General features: G+C 46.9%; 1 protein-coding gene across 4 annotated transcripts in view; it reads right to left on the bottom strand.

Moving 5' to 3' along the window:
* The window catches only part of LOC138261322 (uncharacterized), an 888,401-nt gene that overhangs the window by 707,884 nt on the left and 155,679 nt on the right, over positions 1 to 24,838 (bottom strand). For all 4 annotated transcript variants that reach the window (XR_011199068.1, XM_069210158.1, XM_069210160.1 and 1 more), the window contains 2 exons: positions 15,600 to 15,786; positions 13,781 to 13,908 (listed from right to left, as the gene is read on the bottom strand). Coding sequence is in view for 3 of the 4 variants with exons in the window: in XM_069210158.1 (XP_069066259.1) it covers positions 13,781 to 13,908; positions 15,600 to 15,786 (315 nt within the window). In the remaining variant the exon portion in view is untranslated. The remainder of the gene's footprint in view (positions 1 to 13,780; positions 13,909 to 15,599; positions 15,787 to 24,838) is intronic.

The following is a 24,838-nucleotide window of genomic DNA, read 5'->3' as shown; positions in this document are numbered from 1 at the left end:
CATAAGGTGGATGAACATTTGTACTTTGATGGAGAAAAAACGGAGGGACTTCAGATGCAAAAAACTGTAAAGGCTCCACCACAGACTCTAAATAGAGGAGTTTGGGCCACAAGACTGGTGGATGTCCTTCAAACACCAAACTGTAAATAAACCTCTCTGTCTGCACGCACCCCTACCTTAAGGAGCAATTGCAGCATAGCTTGGGCAAATGCAAGCACCATGAACACTGCTAACCTGATTTACTCTTGGCCAGGTACACCCAGGCCTCCTTTGACAGAAGGCCAGGATCCTCAGAGGGGAGTAGGTTGCGACTTTGGCTACTCCATTGCTAGTGTTTGAGGAGACAACATTGGACTTTTCTCGTCATTCCCATTTAGGAGTGAAGGGTGACTCAAAATGTAACTCACCTTCAAGTGGTCTATATTTCTTGCTTTGCTTGAGAGGTGCATTGCCTTGTTGGATATTCCAGTAAATATTTCAGGGGAAACGCCACTGTATGGAGTAAATTTGATCATCCATTAGGTACTGCAGAATGTCTTCTAACACTTGCCCTTAATAACAACCTTCAAGGGAGGTACAGAGTGGAAAGCTTGCGTCATTAGAACAGCCTTCACACTTTCTGTACTATGGTCTTTGTAACACACTGAAAGAAAAATTCCTACCTTCTGATAGAGAAGAGTGGAGATATGGCGTTTTTTCCAGACTCACCACTAAGTGGCTGTTTCCCAACTTGTGGACAGGGATGGGATGCATGAGTAAAGTGTCCACTGTATAATAACTTCTCATTTTACTTACAGAAAACTACACTCGCCAATAGCAACACGCTTAGTAATCTCCGGACAAAAAAACTTAATTACCTGAATCCACATCAGCAAATGACAGGCCCATCAATTTCTCTAATGCCACGGGATTGTTCTTTCTACAAGAGGCTTCCATTCTCACACACATTAATCATAAGATGGCTCCTGGTCAAATGTGGCCCTTGTGGGTTACGCTTTGGGCTCTATACTAGAGCTTGGCAACCAGGTATCAGAATATCTAAAATATGTTCACTTAAACCAAATTTCTGAAAATTCAAGAAATTTACAATAAGTATATTTTTATGTTTCTCTTTTCTTTTTAAGATAAAATTGCTGTGTCTCCCATTAGAAACAAGGATGAGTTAATAAGTTAAACAGAAATTTAAAGCATCATCTCCCCAGCAACGAAAAGGGCATTGCCAAAACCTCCCGCGCTGACTCACCAGCTCCGCTGCGTATTCAGCAGGGCAGACAGAAAGAGTGCATTAAATCCCTAATGTGACCAGCTATTGTTTTATCCGTGGACACCAGAAAGAGCACAGATATGGCGACGGGGTTTGCCTTTCCAGTGCCTTGTCTGTGAATATTATGAACACGTTATATCTGATCTGTTAAGATGGGAAGAAGCAACATGTTTTAACTTGTATATCATTTTAATAACTCAAAAGATATTGGCCTAAAAATGTGTTTCAATGGTGGAGCTAGGCAACTAACATATACCTTCAAGGAGCTTGCGGTGACACATCACACTTAGGACATTCATTCTTAGGTTTGTAGTTGGATCGTGATACTCAAAAATGTGATATTGTCTGTGTTAGAAATGGGGTTTTTGGTTGGCAGTCAGGTTGCCCTCTGTCCAAGCAAGAACCCTCACTCTAGTCAGGGTAAGTCACACACAATCCAAAATCAGCCTGTGCTCACCCTCCAGTAGCTTGGCACGAGCAGTCAGGCTTAACTTAGAAGGCAATGTGTAAAGCATTTGTGCAATAAATCATACAACACCATAGCATAACACCACAAAAATACACCACACAGTGTTTAGAAAAATATATAATATTTATCTGGGTATCTTCAGGTCAAAACGATCAAAGTTGCAATACGAATTTGTAAAGATATCACTGAAAAGTGATAGAGAGTGTCTTAAGTCTTTAGAAAGTAAACAAAGTCTCTTTCAAACACAAAGTACCTGGTTTCTGGTGGAAAATGCGTTGATTTCTCCTCAGCACACACGGACTTGCGTCGTTATTTTCCACGCGGGGAAGTCAGCGTCGTTTTCCGGCGCGTGGACAGTCTCTTTCTGTGGATCGCGGGGATTACCAGATGTCCCGGGTCTGTGCGTGGATTTTCCGGCTTGTTCTCCGGCTGCGCGTCGGTCTGCGGGGCTGCGCGTCGAAATTACGATCTCACGGCAGGCGTCGCGTCGATTTCTCCTCTAGACTTCGATCTGCGGGGCTGCGCGTTGAAATTACGATCTCACGGCAGGCGTCGCGTCGATTTCTCCTCTAGAGGTCGGGCGGCGTTGTCCTTGCGAGGCCGTGCGTCGGATCTTCGATCGTCTCCAGAGCGTTGCGTTGATCAGCGTCGGAGTGCGGCGTTTTTCTCGCCGCGAAACAAGCTGTGCGTCGAAATTTTCGGCGCACGGAGCGTCCAAGTAAAAGAGAGAAGTCTTTTTGGCCCTGAGACTTCAAGGAACAGGAGGCAAGCTCTATCCAAGCCCTTGGAGAGCACTTTCACAGCCAGACAAGAGTTCAGCAAGGCAGCAGGGCAACAGCAAGGCAGCAGTCCTTTGTAGAAAGCAGACAGGTGAGTCCTTTGAGCAGCCAGGCAGTTCTTCTTGGCAGGATGTAGTTTCTGGTTCAGGTTTCTTCTCCAGCAAGTGTCTGATGAGGTAGGGCAGAGGCCCTGTTTTATACTAAGTTGTGCCTTTGAAGTGGGGGTGACTTCAAAGAGTCTCTAAGAAATGCACCAAGCCCCCTTTCAGCTCAATCCTGTCTGCCAGAGTCCCAGTAGGGGGTGTGGCAGTCCTTTGTGTGAGGGCAGGCCCTCCACCCTCCCAGCCCAGGAAGACCCATTCAAAATGCAGATGTATGCAAGTGAGGCTGAGTACCCTGTGTTTGGGGTGTGTCTGAGTGAATGCACAACGCTGTCAACTAAACCTAGCCAGACGTGGATTGAAGGGCACAACAAGATTTTAGTGCAAAGAAATGCTCACTTTCTAAAAGTGGCATTTCTAGAATAGTAATATTAAATCCGACTTCACCATTCAGCAGGATTTTATATTACCATTCTGGCCATACTAAATATGACCTTCCTGCTCCTTTCAGATCAGCAGCTGCCACTTCAACAATGTATGAGAGCAGCCCCAATGTCAGCCTATGAAGGGAGCAGGCCTCACAGTAGTGTGAAAACGAATTTAGGAGTTTTACACTACCAGGACATATAACCACACAAGTACATGTCCTGCCTTTTACCCACACAGCACCCTGCTCTAGGGGTTACCTAGGGCACACATTAGGGGTGACTTATGTATAGAAAAAGGGGAGTTCTAGGCTTGGCAAATACCTTTAAATGCCAAGTCGAAGTGGCAGTGAAACTGCACACACAGGCCTTGCAATGGTAGGCCTGAGACAAGGTTAAGGGGCTACTGAGGTGGGTGGCACAACCAGTGCTGCAGGCCCACTAGTAGCATTTGATCTACCTGCCCTAGGCACATGTAGTGCACTCTACCAGGGACTTACAAGTAAATTAAATAGTCAATCATGGATAAACCAATCAGTAGTACAATTTACACAGAGAGCATATGCACTTTAGCACTGGTTAGCAGTGGTAAAGTGCCCAGAGGTCAAAAACCAACAACAACAGGTCAGGAAAAATAGGAGGAAGGAGGCAAAAAGTTTGGGGATGTCCCTGTCAAAAAGCCAGGTCCAACATGACCCCCTACCAGCCTAAAGCCAGGGGAGAACAATCCCTATCCTGATATACTTCCCTGTTTGAGGCGACAGAACAAGGACCCAGGCCCACAACAGCAGGGGCATGCTCCAGTTCTTCGCCTTCCTGACTCCAATTGGATCACTCTGTCCATACTCTCAGGGCCCACTAAGCCAACCCATGGGGAACCTTTCTCCTTACCTGCGGATCCCATCTGTGCAGCACCTAACCTTACTTTGCGCACAGATGTATCCCAGGAGTAGGATAGTACCACCATGACCAACACAGTGGTGTTGCCCACTCTACCCCCGGGGTGTGACACTTGTCCCCTCCCCGGGGATAACTCTGTCCACCCGGACAGCAAGCCACAGTGATTACTGACAGCTGCCAGGGATGAGAGCCAGGCCCCAGGCCTCTCAAAGCTCTCCAACCACTGTGGCTGTGGAGAGTGGGGGCGGTAGCCCCAGGTGCTGGGCACCCTTTAACCACTCTCCCTTCCACCAGGTCAGGGATGACAGCCTGAACCTGGTCCTCCCCTCTGGGGCTCTGTACCCTCCCTCCTGGAGCGGTACCCCCAGAGTCCAACATGGTCAGGGTGCTTACAGAAGTCGCCCTGTACCATTCCTCCACCAGTGCAGGGCTGTTAACCTGCAACTGGCCCTCCAACCTGGGGCCTGTACCTTCCGGTTGGACTAGGGCCCGGGGTGAGGCTTCCCTCTCCCTGCCCTCCCTTCTGGGGTCCAGCACCCTCCAGCTAGGAGTGGCCTCCTCAGAAGACAACATGGTAGGGGCACTGTTATCAGTAGCCCCTCCCTCCAGGTCCGGGGGGACACCCTGAACCTGGTCTTCCAGCCCAGGGTCTGTACCCTTAGACTGGATCACTGCCTGGCAAACCAGGACTTCCTGGGGGGCACACCTACCCCCCACCAGGTCAGAGTTTAACCTCTGCACCTGACCATTCAACTCAGAGTCACCACCCTGAAGTTGAACAATTGCCTGGCACGCCAGGACTTCCTGGAGGGCACACTGACCCTCCACCAGGTCAGAGTTTAACCTCTGAACTTGGCCATTCAACTCAGAGTCACCACCCTGAAGTTGAACAATTGCCTGGCACGCCAGGACTTCCTGGAGGGCACACTGACCCTCCACCAGGTCAGAGTTTAACCTCTGGACCTGGTTCTCCAACCTAGGGTCACCACCCTGAGGTTGGACAACTGCCTGGCACGCCAGGGCTTTCTGGGGGGCACACCTACCCCCCACCAGGTCAGAGTTTAACCTCTGAACCCGGTTATCCAACCCAGAGTCAGCACCCTGAGGTTGGACAACTGCCTGGTACACCAGGACTTCCAGGGAGGCACACCTACCTCCCACCAGGTCAGAGTTTAACCTCTGAGCCTGGTGCCCCAACCCAGGGTCACCACCCTGAGGTTGGGCAATTGCCTGGCACGCCAGGACTTTCTGGGGGGCACACCTACCCCCCACCAGGTCAGAGTTTAACCTCTGAACCTGGGTATCCAACCCAGAGTCACCACCCTGAGGTTGGCCAACTGCCTGGCACACCAGGACTTTCTGGGAGGCACGCCTACCTCCCACCAAGTCAGAGGTTAACCTCTGAACCTGGTTCTCCAACCCAGGGTCACCACCCTGAGGTTGAACAATTGCCTGGCATGCCAGGACTTTCTGGGCGGCACACCTACCCCCCACCAGGTCAGAGTTTAACCTCTGAACCCGGTTATCCAACCCAGAGCCAGCACTCTGAGGTTGGACCACTGCCTGGTACACCAGGACTTTCTGGGGGGCACACCTACCCCCCAACAGGTCAGAGTTTATCCCCTGAACCTGGTTAGCCAATCCAGAGTCATCACCCTGAAGTTGAACCATTGCCTGGCAGGCCAGGACTTCCAGGGAGGCACACCTACCTCCCACCAGGTCAGAGTTTAACCGCAGAGCCTGGTTCCCCAACCCAGGGTCACCACCCTGAGGTTGGGCAATTGCCTGGCACGCCAGGACTTTCTGGGGGGCACACCTACCCCCCATCAGGTCAGAGTTTAACCTCTGAACCTGGTTATCCAACCCAGAGTCAACACCCTGAGGTTGGACAATTGCCTGGCACAGCAGGACTTCTTGGGAGGCACATCTACCTCCCACCAGGTTAGAGTTTAACCTCTGAGCCTGGTTCCCCAACCCAGGGTCACCACCCTGAGGTTGAATCTTTGCCTGGCATGCCAGGACTTCCTGGGGGGCACTCTCACCCCCCACAAGGGACATACCGTCCCCAAGGGTCACACAAGAGTCTGGTTGGCGCAGGTCTCCCGACCTCTGCCCATCCGACAGAGTCTGGGTTTCCCCCAAACCAGAAACGGTTTCACCTGGGTCATTCCTGGGGGGCTCTGTTCTCAGAGCTGTCCCCTGACTCTCAAGGTCCTCCACTGGGGTCTGCAACCCCCTCTCAACCCTATGTCTGGACTTCTGCACCCCCTCACTAGGAGGGGTACTGCCAGACACCAGAACTGTTGGGATGCTGGCTAAAGTCACCCCCCCAAGTTCTTCTGACACTGCGGGGCTTCCCTCAAAAGATGGCCCTACGGTACAGGCTAGGCTTCCCTCCTGGTGTTTCCTCATGGAACCCTCTAGGACCTGGGACCTACCTGGGACACTACAATCCTTTCCCACCTCACTCGGTTGGGAACCACCTAGACCACTCCCTTCCGGAGCACCCCCAAATGCCTCCTCAGACTCTCTGGTACTCACCCAGAAGTCTGCCTCCATTGTAAGTTCCCTGGGGTCAGAGAACTCACACTCCACCTGGTGTTGGCGTAGCTCTGGAAAATAAGGACCAGACATATGCTCTCCAGCAATTACATCATTCTGCCCTTCACATGTATTAACCACAGTACCCTTCACCCAACCATCCAGTAACTCAACCTTGGAAAAGCTCTCTACTTCACCCTCCTGAGACTGGTGAGACAGTATCTGTCTGTCCCTGACACTCAACCCATACTCTTCTGGGATGTCTCTACACTCTATATCCAGGACGTCCACCAGGGGGGAACCCTTTTCTCTGTCACTCTCTGCTAGAGTCAGTAAAGTGTCCCTCCCCCCAGTAGGAATATGACTCCCTGTGCCAGTTCCCCAATCCTTCTCAGGGACCCAGTGCATAACGGGAACTACCTCATACCCTTGAACTGCCTGGGGTGTGTCAACTCCCTTCTTCAAGTTGGGCACCACATCTCTGGGCTTGTGCCCTTCTTCAGCAGTACTAGATGCAAGATTTTTGCTGCCACCATCTGAACTGGACTCAGCCCTTCCGGCCTCCAGTTTCAGCTCTTTACAGCTCAGCTCTTGAGCTGCAATCTTTTCTTCTTCCAGGGCTAAGAGTCTTTTTGCCTCAACCTCTGCAAGATACTCCTCTAATTGTTGCTCCTGTCGCCTTTGACCTCGGAGCCATTCATCTATTTCTGGGTCACTGTCCAACTCTGAGTAGACTTACTCCTCATCTGAGTAGTCTTCCTCCTCATGTGCGTAGTCCTCCTCCTCATCTGAGGGGTACTTAGTCATTTGGTTTCTTGCTGCCTCTCTCTCTGCCCATCTTTCCTCCCCCCAGACTATGTAGTGATGGAGCATCTCCGCCTTAGTAGATCTCCTTGCTACAGGAAGGCCCCATTTTCTGCAAAGCTTCCTTAGGTCAGCCTTAGTGAGGTGGTCAGTACGAACAAAGAATGAGTAGGTACACAATCCCATTCTGATAAGATCTTATCAGCAAAAACCAAAATTCAAAGTCCAAAATATCAATAGTATATCCAGGAGGACATCAGAGAACCAAAAGCGAAAAAGATGAAAAATCAAGTTGACCTTCAACTGTGGGTAGGTAGTGAAATACTTAGCTACTGTATGTCACTGCACAAACACAAGTCCTATCCTCACCGCTGATCACCAATGTTAGAAATGGGGTTTTTGGTTGGCAGTCAGGTTGCCCTCTGTCCAAGCAAGAACCCTCACTCTAGTCAGGGTAAGTCACACACAATCCAAAATCAGCCTGTGCTCACCCTCCGGTAGCTTGGCACGAGCAGTCAGGCTTAACTTAGAAGGCAATGTGTAAAGCATTTGTGCAATAAATCATACAACACCATAGCATAACACCACAAAAATACACCACACAGTGTTTAGAAAAATATATAATATTTATCTGGGTATCTTCAGGTCAAAACGATCAAAGTTGCAATACGAATTTGTAAAGATATCACTGAAAAGTGATAGAGAGTGTCTTAAGTCTTTAGAAAGTAAACAAAGTCTCTTTCAAACACAAAGTACCTGGTTTCTGGTGGAAAATCTCCTCAGAGGGCCACAGGAGAAGAGGTGCGTGGAAAACTGGTGTGTGCGTCGATTTCTCCTCAGCACACACGGACTTGCGTCGTTATTTTCCACGCGGGGAAGTCGGCGTCGTTTTCCGGCGCGTGGACAGTCTCTTTCTGTGGATCGCGGGGATTACCAGATGTCCCGGGTCTGTGCGTGGATTTTCCGGCTTGTTCTCCGGCTGCGCGTCGGTCTGCGGGGCTGCGCGTCGAAATTACGATCTCACGGCAGGCGTCGCGTCGATTTCTCCTCTAGACTTCGATCTGCGGGGCTGCGCGTTGAAATTACGATCTCACGGCAGGCGTCGTGTCGATTTCTCCTCTAGAGGTCGGGCGGCGTTGTCCTTGCGAGGCCGTGCGTCAGATCTTCGATCGTCCCCAGAGCGTTGCGTTGATCAGCGTCGGAGTGCAGCGTTTTTCTCGCCGCGAAACAAGCTGTGCGTCGAAATTTTCGGCGCACGGAGCGTCCAAGTAAAAGAGAGAAGTCTTTTTGGCCCTGAGACTTCAAGGAACAGGAGGCAAGCTCTATCCAAGCCCTTGGAGAGCACTTTCACAGCCAGACAAGAGTTTAGCAAGGCAGCAGGGCAACAGCAAGGCAGCAGTCCTTTGTAGAAAGCAGACAGGTGAGTCCTTTGAGCAGCCAGGCAGTTCTTCTTGGCAGGATGTAGTTTCTGGTTCAGGTTTCTTCTCCAGCAAGTGTCTGATGAGGTAGGGCAGAGGCCCTGTTTTATACTAAGTTGTGCCTTTGAAGTGGGGGTGACTTCAAAGAGTCTCTAAGAAATGCACCAAGCCCCCTTTCAGCTCAATCCTGTCTGCCAGAGTCCCAGTAGGGGGTGTGGCGGTCCTTTATGTGAGGGCAGGCCCTCCACCCTCCCAGCCCAGGAAGACCCATTCAAAATGCAGATGTATGCAAGTGAGGCTGAGTACCCTGTGTTTGGGGTGTGTCTGAGTGAATGCACAAGGAGCTGTCAACTAAACCTAGCCAGACGTGGATTGAAGGGCACAACAAGATTTTAGTGCAAAGAAATGCTCACTTTCTAAAAGTGGCATTTCTAGAATAGTAATATTAAATCCGACTTCACCATTCAGCAGGATTTTATATTACCATTCTGGCCATACTAAATATGACCTTCCTGCTCCTTTCAGATCGGCAGCTGCCACTTCAACAATGTATGAGAGCAGCCCCAATGTTAGCCTATGAAGGGAGCAGGCCTCACAGTAGTGTGAAAACGAATTTAGGAGTTTTACACTACCAGGACATATAACCACACAAGTACATGTCCTGCCTTTTACCCACACAGCACCCTGCTCTAGGGGTTACCTAGGGCACACATTAGGGGTGACTTATGTATAGAAAAAGGGGAGTTCTAGGCTTGGCAAATACCTTTAAATGCCAAGTCGAAGTGGCAGTGAAACTGCACACACAGGCCTTGCAATGGCAGGCCTGAGACAAGGTTAAGGGGCTACTGAGGTGGGTGGCACAACCAGTGCTGCAGGCCCACTAGTAGCATTTGATCTACCTGCCCTAGGCACATGTAGTGCACTCTACCAGGGACTTACAAGTAAATTAAATAGTCAATCATGGATAAACCAATCAGTAGTACAATTTACACAGAGAGCATATGCACTTTAGCACTGGTTAGCAGTGGTAAAGTGCCCAGAGGTCAAAAACCAACAACAACAGGTCAGCAAAAATAGGAGGAAGGAGGCAAAAAGTTTGGGGATGTCCCTGTCAAAAAGCCAGGTCCAACAGTCTGTGCTAGATGTCTCCTGTTATCAGCATCAGCACATGCTTCCCTTGCTTAGAAATATTCAGTTTGAACCGGTTCCTCCTGTGCTCGACAGTGCAGGCAGACAAGCAATGGCATAACACAAACTGATGTGCCCCACCGCAGAATGTGAAGAGGGCTCCCGAGTCTCAGATATTCATCTCTCAGATATTCATTGGCCTTGGCCTCAGAGGGGCCTCTCTGAAGTGAAAGGCCCCCTCTGGAAGGTTGAGCCCCCTTGCACTACAGGGGCTCCAGGGGTCTGTTTTACACCCCTAGGCCAGACAAAGACCAGAGGGACACATACTGACATCAGAGGCAAGGGCAGGCCGTAATACCTTACTTTTGTCTGACAACAACTTTAAGAGTTTGTACGGTGGACTAACAGTGGCATTATATACACATAAAACAGTGTACAGTTGCTCCCTGCCCCATGCTCTTCAATGGGCCTAAAGCACTTCTAACACGTCACAAAGGCCGCGAACGAAGCCCTTAAAAACTGTCACGGGACGTAGACATCACATATACCACGCTTCATGCAGTGTGTACTGCGTGAAGGCGATGTACATAATTATTTTATTGGGCCATTCCCCAAGTTTGTGCAAATGCAGGGCATTTTGGAGGCAGTCTGGCCGCATAAATACTGCATATTATCAATATATAAACATAAATAATCCAGCCGCACGTGAAATATCATGCAATGTGAACTAAGAAGCATTTTGAACCTTTGGCTCATTTCTCATTGGTTTCTCTTCCTAAACCCATTTAATCTTTAAAGTAAGCAATCACTGGACAGCACTTGATTGTCAACATAGACATTAAGCAATTCATTTAAAAAGTTTGAGATCAGATTTACAGGCTCGTAGTTCCCAGCAGCCCCATCTGGTTGCAAGCAGAGTTCCGCACATGCAGAGCAGTATAGTTAAAAGTTTGGTGTCTGTCTGTGGTTTCACACATAGTTTTGTAAATCCTTGGAGAGCAGAAAATTACTGGCTCGAGAACTACCGCATAACTCACTCACTCCAACAAAGGGATTTCTTGGTTGGTGTAAAAACTGAGAAAAACGTTGCCGTTTATCTGTATAAAACATCCTTTCCTGTGACTTGAATTTGAAGCACACCCCAACATGCAACCCTAACGTTTGTGATGCGTGTACAGCAGGACTACCCACAACTCTTTTCCAGCAGGAACATTTCTAGACAAAGCTCTAGTTGACATAGACATAAACTGTTTTAACAGTGCTGTGCCCCTCCTCTAGATACATGAAAGGCAGTTAATGTATCTGCACATATTGCATACACATGGTAATCTGCCTTCTGTTTGTCTGTGTTGTGCTTTTTGGCGCAATAACTTTTGAATGATTTACCAGCCTATGAATTTAGTACCTGTAAGGTGGCGGCTGCATTTCAACGAGAAAGTGGCCAACCCATCCTAGGAGTCTATGCACTATTAATGGGAGGCAGTGTGATGAGACGGGGCAAAATGGCGGGATCCGAGCCTCTCTCTGTCTCATCTCCCTAGGACCAGAAACTAACACCTTCACCACAACCAATTAATACATCTCCTGAGAAATTAACACACAACGTACCGCATGGGTTAAAAAGCGACATTATTAAAATATTTACACACATAGTTTAGTCATGTAATTATGACACCAATGACATTTGGATTTAACTGATAACGTGGAGGAGGAAATTCTGTAACAGCAATAGTTTATTATTTATTATTATTTTAGGAAAAGAAGAGATGTTCATTTTATCTCAAATGTTAATGAGGGGAGCATCAACCTTTTACTAATAGTTCTAGAAAGCCTCCAGTGGAGATTGGCTAATTATATTCTTTCCTTCCTGTGATGACATGGATATCCTGCAAGTGGTTTTATTATACATACAATACAGCTACCAAATGGAACTATTCTTCATGTGTCATTCTAGGATGCCATGCTCCAAATATAAGTTGGTATCATCATGTGGCAGGCTGGCACTGCCTACTCTTCTAATTGCAATGAAAGACACTTTCCCCATGCCTCAGCCTCCTATGCTCTATAGGACAGAGGTTAAAAAACAGTAAACTTTGCACTTGTATAGCACACTACTCACCTGTTAGGGTCTCAAGGTGCTGTACGCATACCGCTGTGGAACCCCTCCTGGCTTTTCCCTGTGAGGCACCCACTACTGGACAGCCCCAGGGTGAAGCCAGACATCCAAGCACTGTGAGAGATGTTGTGGAGATTGAGCAAGCTATTGCCCAGAGTGGGACCCATTAATTAGATTAGGCACCGAGGGGAGAATTATCTGGTCCAAGGGAATTGAGCCCAAGACTCGCCAAGGTGGGAATTGAACCCTGGTCCCGGGCCAGATGTCTGCATCAGGGTCTACCACTCTAACCATTGTGCCACACTTCTCCACACAGGTTGTGTTTTGACAAGTGTCCCTGATCTTAAAGACTCTAGTGCAGTCATGCCTGCTCAGATAAACTGAACTGGTAGGACAGTATAGCGTAACTAACTTTCGGCATACAGGATATCAGCATCCATGTCAAAGGTCTGTCCCACCAATGCCACAGGTGCCATTTTCAAATAAGGGTGCTACAGAAAGTGGCGATGATCGGGGCCCATTATCAACACATAACAGCATCTGATATACCTGAGCTATGCCCAGAGCTCTTTTTCTTCTATTGGCGAGGTTGTCCCATGAAAATATATTTTTGCATGAATACCTGGTGGAAGACTAACTTAGACTTTCATGCTAAGGAGTGCAGGTCATTACCTGCAGTTCTTTGCACTACAGAAAAACTCTGCTTGCAATTAACTCACAACGACTGACCACACAAAGTCCATCTCAAGTCTGATGCAGAATCACAACTGTTCTTATCATTTCTTCATCGCTGTGTGGCCACTGGGGTATTTAAGGAGGATTGAGAGAAGGTTTGCCTTCTATACAAACATATTGGGAGCACTAACAATTATCTAGACAGAGTTACTATGAGATTGGGAGATTTGTGGTTTTTAAGCCAAAAATGAAAACGAAATTTGGCTGAAATGCAACATTACGCTGCTCAGTAAGTCTCATGGTGTTTCAGGAGAGGCACACATGCAGGTACTATGCATCAGCCCACGCACTTAGCTCAGTGACATCTACTCATTGAACTGTCAAGGGTAGTGAAAGTAACATCACAGACCCTTTCCATCATAGACATTAAAGTGCCATCCCCTTGGTCCTCTTATTTGTTCCCAAGGAGCTAACAGTAGGAACGAAATAAATTATGCATGACTCTTAGAGCCCTCTTTACTTCCTTTTCTTGCTGCTGCTGTCTTCATCACCCGTGAGTCCAAGAGTAATACCTGGGTACCAAGAGACAAGGCAGGAGAACAACTGCTGCCCGTGACTACCCCAAACTGATTAGAGTGGCGGTGAACTCAAAGCAGAACTTGAATTTGAAAGGTGGTTTCTAATTGATAGATCAGTGTTTTAGAGAGTGGTGTGTGGGTGGTCTGTGAGCTTTGCTTTATTTGTCAGGTTATTTAATCCTTTATGGTTTCATGGAGTGCAAGGCCAATGATATACCATGTGTAACTTCCCGGAGCTTTACAACAGATCTGAATGAGGAACGCTACCACCCTGACCATTCATAGCCCGAATGAAAGTGCACATTGTTAGCCCCTTAGGTGCAACAAGGGGTCAGTAGTAGGTAATCAGATTTTGCACACAGGTGTCAGACGCAGACAGTACATCTGCACACGCCGGCCTCATCTGAATAAACACACAGTAGGATTGGGATTCTTGAATGGAGAAGACATCTCTGAAGCCTGTGACATGGTATACAAAGTGACCTTATGAGATCATGGGGATGTAACTTTCTCGAAGCACTTCCAATTATTCCAATGACGAACAAAGGCTAAACTGCAGCTATTTGCAGGGACATGTCTTACCGCAAAGTTCATGCTCTGGGCAATGCAAAGCTTCCTGACGGTCTCCATCACTTCTTCTCCCTGGGACTTAGACACAATGCCTTCTTTTTCATATAGCAAGCTGCTCATAAAGAGGTCCTTTGAATCCCCTAAAAATAGAAATCAAACAGGCTGAATTGTAGTCTAGACTTTCCATTGATAATGATACCCTCCTGCCACCAGCGATTCCTAGCCCGTTATTCAACCCTTTGGCAATCGAAAATTCATCCCCAAATTCATTTTCTTTATTACAAATACCCAGAAAAATTGCAGATTTTTTGTCAATGTAAAAAAGAACCCTAGAGCATATATACTATGAGATATTGTTTAGACCTGTTTCTCAAAGGTACTGAAACGTGAAACCGTTTTTTGTTGTTTTAATAGAGAGAAATGCAATAAGGAAGTAATTAAGGGGATGTAAATCTTTTCAAAGTGCTGCACGTCGCCCAGGGTCACTTATGCAACACAGCGAAAATGGGGGCGCCGACGACTTCTCACAGCACTGGGCCCCGGTGCAACTACAACTGTTGTACTATTTATAGTTCCACCCTGCTTCCAAGTGCTAGGATGTATAAAGATGCAAAACAGAAATGAAACACAAGAGTGCATATGCACTGCACTTGAAACCCATATTTAGTATTTTAGTATCACTGGCCCCGCAGAGCTGTAGATGAAGTGCGAGAAAGGCAGAGCAGAGTTTTTTGTAAATCTCACAATCAGTGAAATTTATGTTCGGAGACTTCATAAAAGTTCCTGCTAGATATATGTATGTGACCACAGTTTTCACATTCGCTCTGTTTGAGAATTCACACAAGCCTGTTGTTCGTTGGTAAAAAGACTAAACGTACAGTGACATTATTTATGCAATAAAGATGGGAGAAAATTGTATTTGGATCAGGGCAAAACATGGGCACAATCTGATTTTACCCACTGATCACATACAAACAACTAGAATTTCTTTTCCGATTATCAAAGGAGAAAAATGGGTCTGTGAGGCAAAACCATATCTGCTTTTAACTTCCAATTCACAAATTAGGATATCTTAATTCAAATCATTGTGCCTCACTTACAGCAGTTTACAAGCAATGCTTGTGGTGCATACGCCTTGAATCACCCTGCGTTTTTGGAACTTCTGTGAAGTTTCCCCTGAGGAGCTACGAAGCCGTACACATTTTTAAAATACACAGAAAGTTATGAATGAAAGAGTGAGCCATTTGATAAATAGGCGGTGCCAGGATGAGTACATGATTGAGTGTTCACCACATGAGGGGGTCGTTGATGGCACTTCAAAGAAATAAACTGCTTCACCCCCTGAACACCCCCCCCCCCCCCCCCCCCCCCCCCGCTACCGGCAAGGAAGTGTCATCTTGGAACTCTGCAAGAGTCAGTGTCTCAGTCAGATATCAGACGTGTTAGAGACCGTAGCATACAGGTGGGGTTCTGTATTTATTGCTGGGCAACATGGGTCAAACACTTACAGATGAATTTTGTACAACTGTTCTGGGAGTTCTGTGAATACTGCAGAATGACAATGGGATATTTTTGAGGGTGAAATTGGGAAGGAGTGTGCACATTTTACTACATCTGTGCATGAGCAATAAACACCTTAAACTATTTGCGCAGTGTAAAACAGGTGAATGTTCACCTATTCCTGCCATCTAATCTAATATCAATTAAGATACTGCTTTAACTATACTTAAAGTGAATGATGTTTTGAGCCCTTAAGTACTATACTATAAATAACTAGATAATGTATATGATCTAACTGAAAGTACATATCTATATGTTTAAAGTGACTAACCTGTATGCACCATTTTAGAGTCCACGGTAATCAACTTCAGCATGGATTCTGTTAGTGTCGTTGCCCCGTTCCCTTTCCTGGAGAACGGCGTGGCGAGGTGAGACTCTGTGCACAACGTTTCTGACAGGATTCCATCTTTAAAGCTCTGCATACACTCCAGCTTGGATTCCAGGATGTGCTGCTGTGACTGCACAAATACAATACCACAAAGGTGAGAGATGCTGAAGCTGCTCATCATTAATCTAGCATGCCATTACTCGGGAGCAAGGCTCGCCAATACCACCACAGGTCTGAAACAAGCGCTGGCAAAGCCAATAGGTCCCGCCTATTCAATAGCTATTCGCTTTGGTGATGCGTTTTTGCCATGTTGTACATTAGTGTGGCTGCTGTTTGGCATGGCTAAATCTTAGTGGCATGGAGTGTCGTAGAGTGGAGTGGGGGAGTAGAGTGTTACAAAGTGGAGTAGGGGGAATAGAGTATCATACAGTTGAGTGGAGGGAAGTAGAGTTTAGTGACGGAGTGGCCTGGAGTTTTGTGGGTGCAGTAGAGTGGAGAGGGTTGGAGTGGAGTGACGTAGTGGGATAGACTGGAGTAGAGTGGGGTGGAGTGGAATGGAAGAGAGTGGGGTGGTTTGAATGGAGTGTGGTGGATTGAAATGGAGTCAGGTGGATTGGAGTGGGGTGGATTGGAGTTGGGTGACTGGATTGGGGTGAGTGGATTGGACTGAAGTGATTGGACTAAGGTGGAGTGGATTGGATTGCGGTGGGGTGGATCGGATTGGGGTGGTTTTTAGTGGGGTGGATTAGAATGGACTGGAGTGGGGTGTGTTGGGTTGGAGTGGACATGACTAGGGTGGTTTGGACTGGAGTGGGTTGGACTGGAGTGGAGTGTATGGATTGGAGTGGGATGCGGTTGACTGAAGTGGGGTTGGCTGGATGGATGGGAGTGGGGTGGATTGAGCTGGGGTGGGGTGGATTGGGTTTGGGTACAGTGAGGTTGATTGGATAGAGTGGAGTGGGTGGATTGAATTGGGGTGGGTGGACTGTAGTGTAGTGGATTGGAGTGAGGGAAGTTTAGATTTGAGAGGGGGTTTTGAAGTGGGTGAGTTGGATTGGGGTGGGGTGGATTGGGGCAGGGTGGACTGCACTGAGGTGGGGTGGATTGGAGTGGAGTGGGTATGCCTGAGGTGGTTTTTTAATCGAAATGGGGTGAATTGCACTTGAGTGAGGTGGACTGGACTGGAGTGTGGTGGATTTGACTGGAGTGGGTTGGATTGGACTGGAGTAGAGTGACTGAGTGGGGTGGACTGGATTAGGGTGCACTAGAGTGGGGTGTATTGGATTGGAGTGGGGTGGGGTGCATTATAGTGGTGTGGGTGGATTGGGTTGGGTTGGCATGGGTGGATTGGAGTGGAATGGCTTTTTGTAGTGGGGTGGAGTATAGTGGATTAGGTTGGAGTGGACTGGAGTTTGAGTAGGCTGCATTGTGGTGGAGTAGAGTGGGGTGGATTGGTGTGGATAGGGCTGGATTGGATTGTAGTGGAGTGGGGCAGACAGGAGTGGGTTGGATGGATTGTAGTGGGTGGAATGGAATGGAGTGGGTGGATTCAAATGGAGTGAGGTGGATTAAAATGGAGTGGGTTGGATTGGATTGTGTGAGATGGATTGGGCTGAGTAGGGTAGATTTGATTGGTGGGAGGTCATTTGGACTGATGTGTGATGGATTTGATTGGTGTGGGTTTGGGGTTTGATTAAGGTGGTTTGGAGTGGAGTGGGGTGGATTGGACAGGCACGGGGTGGTTTAAGATGGACAGTTTTGGGCTGGAGTGGGTGGGTTAAGGTGGATTGGATTTGAGTGTATTGGACTGGAAATGAGTGGATTGGATTAGATTGAAGTAGATTGGAGTGGGGTGGACTGAACTATGGTGTTGTAGATTGGACTGTAGAGGGTGGATTGAAGTGGGGTGGGGTGGACCAGAGTAGAGTTGGGTGGGTGGATTGAAGTAGAGTGGGTAGACCTGAATTAGAGTGGGGTTAATTGGAGTAGAGTGGGGTGGGGTAGATTGGAGTAGAGTGTGGGTGAGGTGGATTGGAATGGGGTGAAGTGGATCAGGAGGATTAGATTGGAGTGGGTGGATTGAAATGGGGTGGTCTCAATGGGGTAGATTGGAGTGGGGCAGTCTGGAGTAGGGTGGATTGTATTAGGGTGGGATGCGTTTGTATTGAGTATGGTGGGTGATCAGAGTAAGATGCAATGCATTGAGATGCAGTGGATTGGACTGGAGTGGGGTGAGTTGGATTGGGTGGGGTTAATTAGATTGGAGTGGGGTGACCTGGAGTGTGGTGGATAGGAATGGAGTGAGGTGGATTGGATTGAGTGGGGTGGATCGGATTGGGCTTGGTGAATTGGATTGTGGTGGGGTGGACTGGATTGGTGTAGGGTGGATTGGAATGGAGTGAGGTGAATTAGATTGAAGTGGTGTGGATTAGTGAGGAATGCAGTGGATTTGATTGTGTGGAGTGATGGTGGATTGGATTGGAGTGGGGTGGATTTAGGTGGTGTGGGGTGGATTGGATTGGAGTGGGATGGACTGGAGTGAGGTAGGTTGATTGGAGTGTGGTGGGGTGAGTTGAATTGAGTGAGATGAATTGGATTGGTGTGGGGTGGAATGGAGTGGGGTGGACAGGAATGGAGTGAGGTGAAATGAGTGGGATGGATTGGATTGGGTTTGGTGGATTGGATTGGGGTGTGGTGAGGGACTGGATTAAGATGAACAGAATTGGACTGGCTGGGTTAAGGTGGATTGGATTGGAGTGGGATGGACTGGTGGGAGGCAGGCGGATTGGATTGGAGTGTGGTGGATTGGAATGAAGTTGGATTAAATGGATTGGAGTGGGGAGGATTAGACTGGTGTGGAGCACAGTGGATTGGATTGGTGTGGAGTAGGGTGGACTGGATTAGAGTCGGGTTGATTGAGGTGGTGTGTGGTGGATTGTAATGGAGAGCGGTGGCTTAAAGTGAGCTGGATTGGACTGGGGTGGATTATGGTGGATTGGATTGCAATGGAATGGACTGGAGTAAGGTGAACTGGATTGGACTGGGGTGGAACAGGTTAAATTGGATTGGGGTGGGTTTCATTGGAGCAGGGTGGGTTGGATTGGAATGGGTTGGATTGGAGTAGGGTGGGTTGGAATATGGTGGATTGAAATGGGATTGGTTGGATTAGATTTGGGTGGGTTGGACTGGTGTGGGGTGGACTGGACTGTAGTGGGGTGAGTTTGACTGAAGAGGTTTAGATTGCTTTAGATTGGAGTGGAGTGGGGAAGATTGTTATGGATTGGATTGGGTCAGACTGTTTTGGTTTGCAGTGGGGCAGATTGGAGTGGGGAAGGTTTTTTATTGGGGTGGTGCAGATTGCAATGGATTAGAGTGAGGCAGGTTGTTTTGGATTGGAGTGGGGCAGATTATTTGGATTGGAGTGGGCAGATTGTTTTGGATTGGAGTGAGGCAGATTGTTTTGGATTGGAGTGGGGTAGAATGTTGTAGATTGGACTGAGTCAGATTGGAGTAGGGCAAACTGTTTTGGTTAGCAGGAAGGTAGATTGGAGTTGGGTAGTTGTTTTGGATTTGAGAGGGAAGATTGTTTTTAATTGGAGTGGGGCTGATTTGTTTAGCGCAGATTATTTTAGATTGGAGTGGGGGCAGACTGGAGTGGGTTCAATTATTATTGATTGGGGCTGGGCAGATTGTTTTAGATTAGAATGGGGCAGACTATTTTGGATTGGGGTAATACAGAATAATTTGGATTGGAGTGGGGCAATTTATTTCGGATTTGAGTGGGGTAGGTGGTTTTGGTTTGGAGTGGGGCAGATTGGAGTGGGAAAGATTGTTTTGTATTGGAGTGGGCAGATTGTTTTGAATTGGAGTGGGGCTGATTGTTTTGGATTGGGGTGAGGCAGATTGCTTTGGATTGGAGTGAGAAAATAGTTTTGGATTGGAGTGAGGCAGACTGGAGTGGGACTGAATCGTTTTGTATTGGAGTGGGGCAGATTGGATTGGGTTAGATTGTTTTTGATTGTATTGGGATAGATTGGAGTGTAGCAGAATTTTGGGGGTTTGTACTGGGGCAGATTGTATTGGATTGTAGTGGGGTAGACTTTTTGGATTGTAGTAGGGCAGACTGGAAAAAGGTAGGTTGTTTTCGACTGGAGTGCAGCAGATTGTTTTGGAATGAAGTGGGGCAGACTGTTTTGGATTGGAGTAGGGAAGATTGTTTTGGATTGGAGTTGGACAGATTGGAGTGGGGCAAACTGTTTTGAATTGGAGTGGGGCAGAGTGTGTAGATTGGATAGGGTACATTGTTTTGGACTGGAGTGGGACAGATTGGAGAGGGGCAGATTATTTTGGATTGAAGTGTGATTGGAGTGGGGACGTTTGTTTTGGATTGGAGTGGTCCGTTCAGAGTGGGGCATATTGGAAAGGGACAAATTGTAGTGGGGCAGATCAGACTGGGGCAGATCGGAGTGGTGTGGATCGGAGTGGATCAGCATGAGGTGGTCTGGTTGGAAGTGTGGTGGATTGGATTGGGGTGGGGTGGGGTGGATAGGAGTAGGGCAGATTGTTTAGGATGGAGTGGGGCATATTGGTTTGCATTGGAGTGGGGCAGACTGGTTTGGACTTGAGTGGGAAAGATCGGAGTGAGGTAGATTGTTTAAGACTGGAGTGGGGCAGACTGTGTTAGAATGGATAGGGGTAGTTTGTTATGGATTGGATTGGAGTGGGTCAGATTGCTCTAGATTGTATTGGGGTAGATTGTATTGGATTGGAATGGGGCAGATTGGAGCGCAGCAGATTGTCTTGGATTATAGTGGGGCATGCTGAAGTGGGACAGATTGTTTAGGATTTGAGTGAGGCAGATTGTTTAGGATTGGGTGGGGGAGATTGTTTTGGATTGCTGTATTGGAGAGAGGCAGATTGTTCTGGATTAAAGTGGGGCAGAAGGGAGTTGGGTAGGATGGGAGGATTGGAGTGTGGTGGATTGGGACTGGAGTGTGGAGGACTAGACTGGAGTGCGGCAGATTGGACTGGAGTGGGCAAGTTAGTCTTGGACTGGGGCAGTTTGTTTTTGAGTTGGGCAGGTTGTTTGGACTGTAGTGGGTCAGATTGTTTTGGATTGGAGTAGGGCAGATTGAAGTTGGGAGGATTGCTTTGGATTGGAGTGGGGCAGAATTGTTTTGATTTTAGCAGATTGGAGTGGAGCAGATTGTTTTTTATTAGAGTGGGTCAGATTGTTTTGGATTAAAGTGTGGCAGATTGTTTTGGACTGGGGAGGGGTAAATTTTTATGGATTGGAGTGGGGCATAGTGTGTTGTATTGGGGGCTGGAAGGATTGGAATGTGGTGAATTGGAGTGGATGGGAGTGAATGGTTTGGATTGGAGTGGAACGGATTGGGCTGAAGTTGGGTGGATTGGGGCATAAACCCTGATTATGTGTTTATGTTTTCAAAATTACACATAAGAAAGAAACAATGTTGCTTTCAATATTTAGACCAAGAAAATAGTAATCTTTTGAGAACAGCACTCATAAGCAAAAACAATACAAAACGTCAGGGAAAAGTGAGAAAAGTACACTTGGCAAAATAAAACAAAAAGTTAACTATAGAAAATAAAACTCAGAAGTTTTGTTTGTTCTGCTAAGGCCGTTTTTGCCACACATGCGTCTTCTGTTTGCAGGGCACTAACTGTTATAAAGAACAAAATAGTACCTCAATCACATTGGGAGCAGTGACCACCACTGATTAAGTTGAATCAATCAGTGCTTGGTCCCAGCTCCACAGAGAGGAACAGAAATGATGACATGCCAGCAGTGACCAACTGCGAGGCTGTAAAGCAGAGTGCCACTCAATCAAACAAATGATAAGCAACAGGTGGGCTCCAAGCCCTTTTCTGATTACAAGAGTGTTTTGCAAGCAATACGCATGCACTAGTGCATGCTTCTGCATTCTCGACCCTAACAAGGACCTATCCTTAAGATGCCAACACAAAAAGAGACTCAGCGTACAATCATGGTTGTGATTTTACTCGCATTCCAGACAACTGTTGGAGCATAAATACATATTTTATTTGATGTTTGAGTGATGAACATCTGCTATTAAACAATCACAAGCTTTTTAGGCAATTAAATCTTTTTTCTTTCATACGGCACAGAAACTCCATGTTGTTTTATATTAACTGCTCATGCCATAAAATAAGGTTGAGAACTCCACAGTCAATATGCATGGGTTTAGTTCCCTTTAAATTTGATTAAATACAGAAACGTGCACAGCTTTGAAAAGTTTCTCCAAACCACTGTTAGTCAACATAAGTCCAGGGCAATATACGTCACCATAGGTACAATTATTACATAATCAGCACTTGCGCTGTCACTTACACAACATCATATGACTACTTCTTCAATGTATACTTCATAAGCATTTGCCACCACAATATCACCATTACATGGTTGATGTCTTGATATTGTCAGCTTCTATATCTAGAAATGTAACTCTAACGTGACCCCTACTCCTAGCCCTAACAACTAACAAAAGCTGCTTGGCCCAACCCCTAGCCGCAACCCTTGCCTGAACCCTAACTCCAGCGTGGACCCCAACCTCTAATCCTAATCAATGATCTTAACCTTTACACCTAGAATTAATGCCACCCCACACTTTAGGCACTTACACTAACAATAGCCCCTGCACCCAACCACAATCTTTAACCATTCACAACTTACCCTTACTCCTAATCTTAGCATCAAACCCATAGGGATGGAATGACTATTTTGACTGGCGGGCAAATCGTTGGAGAGGTGCAGGCTGGTTTTCAAGGCAATGGAGACTGCATCTGCTAGCTCCTCTCCCTCCCCCTGTCTTGAAGTACTCAGGGTTGTTGTTGCTCAGGAATGGGCAATCCACTCATTCGCTCTGTCTGTGCTCAAAGCCCGATGCGTGGCCAGTCAGTATAATGTGTCGAAATAACAATTTGAAGGAGAGCGGGTGAGTGAGCGGTCTGCAGCTTGGAGCGTGCTGAGTATCTGTTTGCAGCAACACTTTAAAATGATGTGTTCAAGTAGGTCATCTAATACAGCAAAACTTTAAAACTGAACGTAATACATCACATAGTATGTGGCAGGTGACAAACCTAGGTTTTTACTTTAGAAACAAATACATTGTCGGCGCCGTAGTTTGGGGAAATCCCAGAAAAAGATTGTGTCTTGATCACATAGATTTAACCATCTTACACACCCACTTACCCCTTATACACTGACTGTGACTTACCTCACATCATTTCCAGGCACATGACAACCCTGCTAAATTACAATATTCATAATGGCAACAACACTTCTGTACCTGGAATTTTATAAACATTCAAATTTTTAAACAGTGTACACGTTCACCTTAACAAAAATTACTGAAATTGTAACTTGCTCCCCAGAAGTTGAGGGCTTTGGGCCTGGGGAAGCGCAGCACTATTTAGCGGCGTGGAGCACTGAACCAACCTGTTCAACAGGATTATATTAGAGGTCTGAGATGTCATGTAGTGGTCGCTCTTGAAGAGGGTGGAATAGAGCGGTGATTCATTTTGGGGGTGGAGTCTAGAAAAGGGAAACCGAGTGGGTTTCCTGGACATTCAGGAGAGTGCATCTGTCGGTATATCTGGGTACATTATTCATGTTAAACGACCATTGAAACTAAAAGGGTACACAAGATAACAAGCATTGGCAAAGTCAATATATCAGGCATAGGCTTCTAACCTTCTACTTTTGTCAATGCTTGTTTTGTCATGGTTTTTGTAATATTTTATTGTTGGATGAGCTGTTCGATACTCACCAATAAAAACATATATTAGCTAAGAGCAAAACAATGTTGTTGCTCTCAAAATCACACATTGCCATAACTATTCCTGGCACTAAAGAGGTCTATGTTGAATAAGGATGTGATCCTTGTGAAAGAGCCGAAGGCCATTACTCACATTGAAAACTGCAGTGGACCGTGGGTGTAGTGGGCTGACTGAATGTCCGTGAATGATACAAGCACAGACCAACGGATGAAGAAGGTTGGCTAAAGGCCTCCATGAGTGTAATATAGCTATGTGTCGTAAAATCAAAAAACCTTGCTAATGTCAGATCTAAATATATGTTGTCAAATGGAATACTTTTTTTGCTCCCTGACGGTGTTAAGGCTCATTGTCCAGGAATGCCTGAAAAGCACAGAATGGAAATTGGAACAAACAAATTTACCTTTACTTTAGTAGCAGCTGTCACCCAACAATCTGCCTCCAACCCCTAAATCACAACACACCTCTAATCCTTTCACAAACAATATTCCTAATCCATGACTAATTGAAACACTGACTCTGCCTCAGAAACAACAATACTTAACCCTGAATTTTAAATCACTCGATGACACTGTAAATGTTGGAGATGTAAAAGTACGACAATGCAATTAAGGGAGGGCCCAAGGAGTCAAACCACCTTTTTAGACTATGCACAAGAGGCACAAAAGTACCATGAATCTACATGGAAATGTTTGCATTGTCAGAGACTACTCTGAAAATAAAATTTGGAATAGCTTCCGCCCTTCAACCCTTTTAAGCCTTTCTAAAAATGTGCATTTTTAGCTTTCTCCAAATGCTTTGAGAGAAGGCCTCAGCCCGCAGAGTATGCTTTGGAGGGCCAGAGCCTTAACACAGGCCCCGAGCCCAGCCACCCCGTCCTTTTTTGTGAACAAAGCATGCCCATCCGTCCTGGCCAGCAGTAGGGAATGAGGCTACGAAAAAGCCTGTGAACGGCAAGGTGTCTAAAGGAAGCGGGCAGGGGGCAAGAAGAGGACAGCCAATGGCAGTAGCTGGCAGCATTTTAAAAGACTGATAGAGGCGAAGGGAGGGAGTTTAAACCACCCTCCGGAAACCTTGACAACTCCCATTGCGACTTGGAAGCTGGCCCACCCACTCACACCGAAGGACACATCAAAAGGGAAAGCAAATGACACAGGCACCATTTGCAATAACACACTGATTGAGCAATGTACAGGCAATGGTAATGACAGGTCACACAAGCAACACCAATGTCAAGATCACAAGAACGACCAACTGGTGTAGTCATCTCATACCCACGGCCCTTGCTTTGCCAAAAGGCATAGCCAATGGGAGAGATCAGAGTAACCGGGGCGACCATGGTGCAGGCACAGGAGAAGCCAACA

The sequence above is a fragment of the Pleurodeles waltl genome, chromosome 10 (assembly GCF_031143425.1).
Source record: "Pleurodeles waltl isolate 20211129_DDA chromosome 10, aPleWal1.hap1.20221129, whole genome shotgun sequence".
Classification (NCBI taxonomy): Eukaryota; Metazoa; Chordata; class Amphibia; order Caudata; family Salamandridae; genus Pleurodeles; species Pleurodeles waltl.
Note: the sequence above shows the minus strand (reverse complement) of the source record. Positions and strands in the feature narration are given on the sequence as shown.